Raw genomic sequence first — 7,500 nt, forward strand, 5'->3', positions numbered from 1 at the left:
GCCTGAGTGTAGGCGGCCAGCCTCTCTCAATCTCTCTTTAATGCTTCTTTCTCTCTCAATCTCTCTCTCTCTCTCTCTCTCTCTCTCTCTCTCTCTCTCTGCCTCTCGAGCAGCAGTACACCTCTCTGTGCAGTGCCAGCGAATCTGTCTGAACATTTGTGGTTGTTATGGTGACGGGTATAAAGAGCTGACTGGATGGTGGCTGTTGAGTCAGAGAGAGACAGGGAGAGTGAACGAGATAGAGAGCGGCGATATAGCAGGAATGCAGGAGGGGGTAAACCAGATGAACACAGGCCCTCTGCAGATGAGGGGGCAACCAAATTACAGTGGGTGTAGAAGAAGGACGGGAAGGGGAAATGAGAGGCACGGAAATAAGATATTGTGTGGATACTATTCGTTCTTTCTTTTTTTTTGAGAGAGAGAGAGAGAGAGAGAGAGAGAGAGAGAGAGAGAGAGAGAGAGAGAGCACACAGGAGAGGTTGAGATTGGGGTGGAGTGGGGGCCGTTTTAGGAATGGGGTCAATGCAAATTGCAGACACAAGAGGTGTGCATTCTGCGAACTGGAGGGAATCAGTCGTCTTCGTATACATTAATCATAGTGTCTCTTGCTATCACCATGGCAACCAAGTGATTTATTGTTATGTAATCATGTTGTCAGTGGTTTAGAAGATTCCATGATAGGAGAGGGGTGCCTCTGTTATACAGGTAGCCTATGGTTAATCATATGGTGGACAGTGCACAATTTATGAATTTGGTTACTGATACGCCCCTGCTGCCATTGCATGTTACCCAAAAGCAACTCTGATGTATGCAACAACTTTCCATTCTGAAAATGCCATCAGGATTGCTTCATTGTTCAAAATCCTTGTGAAACGTTGTACCTGATACTGGGCAGCTTGGCAACACTGCAATCCTGTCACATTCCAATCAAGACTACGTAGCCTACATACAATGGCAGATGTGCATTGTAGTCACATAAGTTTTATAGACCTACTTTTGAAATGCTAAAAGTATTTGTATAAATAGCAGTTAGTCATTTTGAAACTTTAAAAGTGTCTGTATTAACATTAACATTTCATATGAGTGATGAAACATTACACAATCAGCAGCCTGTCATTAATGAAAATAGCATGCACAGACTTTTCTATTATGTTCATGTTGTCTGTTTTGTGACACCACTACTTTTTGTCATCTCCTTTTTTAAAGTTTATTTCTCTGTTACACTTAACAATGGTATTGCACATCATGTCTCACAGACTAACTCCAATTAAAACATTTGAATTGGCCTAACATTACTTTGTCTCAGGTAGTTTGTCCCTGTTGCAGTACCGTAGAACACACTCTACAGTCCAGGAAGAGTAGAACTGGAAGTGAGGGGGTAGAAAAAAAATGACAAGAGTGTTGTATACTTACAGAGGAGGGACGTCATAACCCGACCTTACAGAGAAAAACAGGATCGTACCAAAACGGAAATAAGTTGGCCACAGTTGTCGCGTCGTCTCTGGTGTAGTAGATATGGATTGAAAGCGCATATGTTTTTGTAGGCTATTTGTCGTTCACATTTTAATTTGCACATTTTGGAGCATTATTTGTTTCCTCGAATGCTCCGTAGCAAGCATTAAAGAAGGCCCAGGCGGCGACGACAGGTTTTATTCTTTATTTTATTTTTTTGTATTATTTCCTTTTCCCTATTCGCTTCGACGAATCAGTGAGGGCAGTGCGCACAACCTAAGGCGACACTGATTGCAAACGGAATGAAAGTTTGTGAAGAGGGAATATTCGACGCAGGTATTCTACATGGCTGGGCGTGGAATATAACTTGTGCTGGTGGCGTCTACAACAAATACTTGTAATTGCCTCCCAAGAAAGGCAAATTCGTAGATGACAGTAAGCGAACTACTAAAACATAACGCTGGATATCTGTTAGACGTGTGCGTGGGTAGCTTGGTAACACTAATGTTATGGCAGCCAGTCGAGGTTGATGCGGATATTCACCACAGGCACTCTTGTTTATTAGCTTGGCTAGTCAGTTAGCGGGTTACTTAGCCACAACTTTTTGCAACACGACATATATTAGCTACTATCTTAAAGGCTGCGCTTGTGTAAAAAGGTGGCAGTTTCCGTTCCGTTTGGCTCCGGTAGCCCAGCGAGGCATTTTGCCTACGCAGTGTTGTTAAAATGAACGCAGATAAGGGGTGCACCACACCAGATATTATCGGGTCTCCGTGTCCACACTATCGAAGTGGTACTTCAAGCTAATATAATGTTGCGGTGCAATCTTGAAGATTAACGTATAGCTACCAGCTGTAGAGCTAACTAACATCGGATCAAAATATCTGCTCAATCCGATGACTGTGGATGATGACACGCTGTTAATTAGATATCAATCCAGACTTGCATATTGGCAGAACGTTTGCAGCCTAGTTTTTTCCAGGCAGAACATTTCTTCTCAGTTTACAGTAACGTTATTCAATGTTCCATTCCGCTGGCTAGCCAGCTAGTTTCAGTGTGAGTCCTGACTAGTTGTGTTTATCTGGATGTCATAAGTTCCCCCCCAGAAGTACCAATTCGTTTCTTTGTAAAAACCAATAACAGGCATCCTGTTGATATTTTGTGACACTCCTTGGATTTCTTAGCTTGCGAACGGTGACTTGAGTCAGAATTCTGGGCCACAATGACAGAAAACGCACCCACACGAAGTCTTGATGACATCGACCTCGCAGCCCTGCGGGTAAGTGTTCTAACCAGTTATGTTATCCTTGTTAACACTATCAAACTTCACCAGTGCTTTTTACATGGAGACGGCATACGGTAATTTCCTAAATTGTTTAGATGAAATACTTTTCTTAGAGAGACTGGCTTCGCTCCTTGGTTGTCTATTAATCTCTTAAATGCAGTATCACCCACTGCAATTTCATTATGTTATGGCTATGGCCTCCAATTTAGTTATGCATGCACTACTAAGCTAGACCGAGCAGTTATTTCCTGGGCCTGTTCACCTGTCAATTGCGTGGGTATGAAACTGGTTGCATATGAGCTGGTAGGCAGCAGTCCACTGTCACATTGGCAGTCTGTGTGTGCTCATTAATACTAGTGGAACACTGCGTGGTAGACCTCTGTCATTTAAGCAGCAGGTTTTGTTTTTTTAAATTATCGTTTTAAGTCTCACACAGGTTGTTGTGTATTAGAAAGTAGCCTACTTGATTCCGCCCTGTTGACAGGGTGCACAATCAAAACAAAACAAAACTCCCATTACTAGTTTGGCCCAGTTTGCTGGACGTTGCTCCACTGAAGTCCTTCTAGTGTTACTTGCTTTGTGTCAAGCTTGAAAACCTGTTGGATTTTAGCGCCGAAGGGCAAGAGGTGAATGAAACCGATTAAGCTTCTAGGTCACCCCCCACCCCCTCCCAACAAGGATTTATTTCATGCGTTTGCAAGTCGTGGGTTAGTGGTCATGTTGGCCCACTCGATCAGAAGAGAGGCCGCGTTCCACACCCCTATTCATCCCTGGTGGTGCTCTGGTACAGTGAGTTACAGACCTCGCGTTCTGTTTCTCGGCTGCGCAGTTCCATCCGCCCGTCAGAGATGGACGGAGAGTGAGAGAGAATGCGCTTAGAGAGGATGATTCACTTGAGTTCATTGTTTGATAGCTGTCCTATATAGCAACCCACTCTCCTACCACACAGAAATGCCTAGATACACACAGACCCACAACATGGACTAGTAGTGCAGGTTGGTCATTGTAAAATCAGCTGGAAGAGCTCTTACATATTTTTCTTTGATGGTCTGCGTCATAGGTCAGCAAACAAGCCCACAATTGCAGCCTTCCTTGTACATTTTAAAATTCATTGTTTTCAAGTTGTTTCATTTAGCCTGTGTAACTGAAGAAAAATGATGCAATTTTAAATTCCCAGCTTGAATAACATTTGCCCCCAAGAGCTTTGGAGGAATCCAAACACTAGAACACTTCATGCCAACCAGGTTAAGCAGTTTGCCGGTGCATTTGGAAACAAATATATTTTTATATTTTAAACCTGTCGTGTGACTCATGTAGGCCAAAGGAATTCTTAAGCATTGATAAGGAGTAATTAGGCCCGTAGCCTACTTCTTAACATAACCGTTTAAAAATGTGCACGGTACAGTGAAAGCATAGTAACAGACTAATTTGGGGTGGTGTGTAGACTTGGCCTCACAAGTGGAAAATGGTCAAATAGTGAATCATGATCAAGTTTAAACAGACTGATTGCATATATTTCACACTGCTATAAATGTGACAATCCATGGGGCAAGTTGTTGAGCAATTTTGCTGGATAGTTACATGAGAGGTTTGTAACCTTCTGTTTGGATGACTGACAAGTTGCTTGCTGATGAGTTACGTTTTCTAGGGAACTTCCTCTAGAAAAAATCCCTAGAAAACTCATTAGCAGGCAACTCATCATAACAGTGGTCAGTAACATTGCATGGTACTTTTGGTGAAAAAGTTGCATCGCATCTCAACATGTTAAGGGTCATTTTCCAAGACTTTCATGTGAAGGGTATACACTCGGTTTGTCACTAGTTGCCTCATTACACAGTGGTATCACAAACTCTCTCAGGCTTTGATGTTCCTTGACCTACTTAACATCATTTGTTCAACTGTTGCAACAAGTTAAGTCACACTTATGGTCACAGTTTACGGTAGTCATACATAGTGTCCAAGAAAAACCATCCATTTTCACACTGTTTACCATCCTAGATATATTCACTCCTAGCTCTCACTCTTCTCTCTTGTTCTTTTTTTATAACGAAATGGCTCTCAGTGGCATATGGCCAGGCCCCTCTGGGTTATTACAGGGTATAGTTGCTGTGTTGGTCTGCTGGTTGATTGAGGCCTATTGGTTGTTTTCAATTTCTTCATCACACACTGAACATGTCTGCTGTGCTTCGTCACATATAAATGGCCTGCAACCGCAAACAGAAGCAGCAAGACACACCTCCTTGTGCCCAAAACAGACCAGAAAAGGTGCTAGATGTAGCCAAATGGAGTAAATAAAATGGAGCAAGACTAAACCGAACATGCCAGTAACCTGACAAAAACCCTGGAGCAAATAAAGGTTCAGAGTGCAACTTCTAACTGAGGTCATAGAATTGGCCTAATGCAAGACTGATAGACCCTTAATAAAACACTTGTTTTAATATCAGGCTTTAGCAAAGCAAGTAAATACAGCCCTGGCAAAGTAAATATAGCCCTCACTGTACTGATGGGTGGTTGTATCCAGTCATAGGGTTTGTATATAGTTACTACAGTGTAACAGGTACTACATAGTACTACACTGCACAATTACAGTCTTACCTCAAGGAAAGAACTTCAACTCCCATCTCCAACAACAATAACAAATTCTGAAGGTGAACTACTTTATGATATTAATAATACTATTATGATCATCTTGCAGTCTGATCCAACATGATCTACACACTACACTGTAGCCTAGAGTTTCTCACATCTGGTTTTGAAAGTCTGTCAGTTGTGTGTCTCTCTCAACTGCCCTTGAAATTGAGTTCCAGTCAGCAGGTTTTCTGTTTGGTTTGTTGAAGAAAGGTGAGACATTCAACAATTACTCGGCATTAGCTACTGTTGCAGCAGATGGGTTCCACAAATCTGGTATGCTCCTTGAATTGAGTTCAAATAACATGGCCGGATTGGTTGAAAGGCGACAACCAAAACCAAACCAAGAACTAGTCCTGCTTGACCGGTTCAAGAGGCTAGTAGTTTTGGAGCTGCTGTGTTCAGGCACCAGTTTTACCACTAGGTTTAAGGTTAATGTGCTGATCTAAAAAAAAAGATGCTTTGAATCTCTAACAGGGGTAGAAAGGTAGGGGTAGGTAGAAACTACAGATTAGACCCAGCACTATGAGAACGACTTGACCATCCACTCACTCTTATGCGCTCACTCTTCTACCAGAGAAGGTTATAGGCTTCCTCCACTCCTGCTGTACAGCATGCCCCATCTTAGCAGCACTGACTCTGTGATGCAACATATTTCATGGGCTACCACTGCCAGTTTGGAAGTGACTCATTTACCGCTCTTTTCTCATGTCGATTCGCGGTTCCTGTGCACTCCAGTGAATGCTGTGTGTTTTTGATGTTTTTTCCCCCTCAAGAGTTTTTTTTCCCTTCTCTCTTTTCTAACAACAAGAGTTTGTTGACGTCACCAGTCCCCAGACTCTTCTGTCTTCTCTGCGTTCTGCCATTCTTCCATCCCTCCCTTCATGTCTCTCTTCCTCCTCTTCCCACTCTCTGTACACAATGTGGGCGACTCTGCCATGTCTCCCTGTTCTTCACCCAGGAGAGAATTTTGTTAGCATCCTCTTTGCCAGCTTCCATCTATCTATCTATCTATCTATCTATCTATCTATCTATCTATCTATGTATCTATCTCTACCTCTCTCTTTCTCTCTCTTTCTCTCTTTCTCTTTCTCTCTCTCTCTCTCTCTCTCTCTCTCTTTTCTCTTTGGCTGGTCCTTCTGCTTCACACATATGCGCTCACCTCAGTGCATCCCAAGCCTGAAGCTTCCTACTGGGTCTGCTCAACCCATCACCTCTCTGACACCCGCTAGCATCATCCACTTCTCTCCCCGTTCGGCTATTTTTATTCTTGGGTTGCCACTAGAGCCCGTATCCCATCCCCTTTTACCTCAGTATTTGTGTAACATGCCGTATGTCCCCACTTTGAGCGGGTGCTTGACTCCACTCTCGATAGGGGTCATTTGTCTTCGCCCGCCGCCTGATATTTCTGACTGAACCGGACTGACTGACGGTAGTCATGGAGAGGTTTTATTTTAAGGAGGCTTGATACAGGGGAGGAGACCCTGGCGCTAGTGATCATGTCTTCTCAAGAATCTGTTTCTTGTTGCTCCACATCTATTGTTGTCACATCAAGCAGAACATGCCCCTCTTGTTCTCCTTGGTTCCGTGTGGCTACACTCTTAGGTAATTCTGTATGTAAGGAATGAGATAAGTATATTTTTCCACCACAGTGATGGAGGAAAAGAGATGAGGGGAACATAGAAAGAGAGAGAGAGAGAGGGAGAGACGTATTTCTGGAGGCAGATGAGAGAGAAATAGTCACGCTCTACGATTGAGCTCCACAGCGTTAGCCCTTAACGCCCACACCTTCACACACAGGCCATATTGAATCACAGTGTGAGAGTGGAGCTTTCTCTCTCTTTCTCTCTCACCCCTTTTCTTTCTCTCTTTCCCTTTCTCTTCCTCTATCTCACCCCTCCCTTTTCTCCCTCTCCCTTTCTCTCTCTCTCGCTCTCTCACTCCTTCTCTTTCTCTCTCTCTTTCTTTCCTCCATAACATATCTGTGAGTGTATGTTTTCCATGTGTTTCATCAACTCATTGAAATGTGTTCTTACTTAATCCCTGTCATGTTTGGTCTCGGCCTGTTGGGAGGGCCTAATGAGCTTTTCTAATAAAGGCCTTACGAGGACTGCTGATCATCACAAAGACACAGA

General features: G+C 43.2%; 2 protein-coding genes across 6 annotated transcripts in view; both read left to right on the forward strand.

The window, feature by feature from the left end:
* Positions 1–1,292, forward strand: part of pld2 (phospholipase D2) — a 22,298-nt gene extending 21,006 nt beyond the window's left edge. For both annotated transcript variants that reach the window (XM_062536389.1, XM_062536390.1), the window contains one exon: positions 1–1,292. This exon is cut by the window's left edge and continues 1,762 nt beyond it. The gene's annotated coding sequence lies outside the window, so the exon portion shown is untranslated.
* Positions 1,293–1,431: 139 nt separating this feature from the next.
* Positions 1,432–7,500, forward strand: part of mink1 (misshapen-like kinase 1) — a 37,962-nt gene continuing 31,893 nt past the window's right edge. For 2 of the 4 annotated variants that reach the window (XM_062536385.1, XM_062536388.1), the window contains exon 1: positions 1,432–2,731. In XM_062536385.1, coding sequence (XP_062392369.1) covers positions 2,675–2,731 — 57 coding nt within the window. In that variant the 5' untranslated portion in view covers positions 1,432–2,674. The remainder of the gene's footprint in view (positions 2,732–7,500) is intronic. The other 2 variants (XM_062536386.1, XM_062536387.1) reach the window with 2 other exon arrangements.

The sequence above is a fragment of the Sardina pilchardus genome, chromosome 5 (assembly GCF_963854185.1).
Source record: "Sardina pilchardus chromosome 5, fSarPil1.1, whole genome shotgun sequence".
Lineage (NCBI taxonomy): Eukaryota > Metazoa > Chordata > Actinopteri > Clupeiformes > Clupeidae > Sardina > Sardina pilchardus.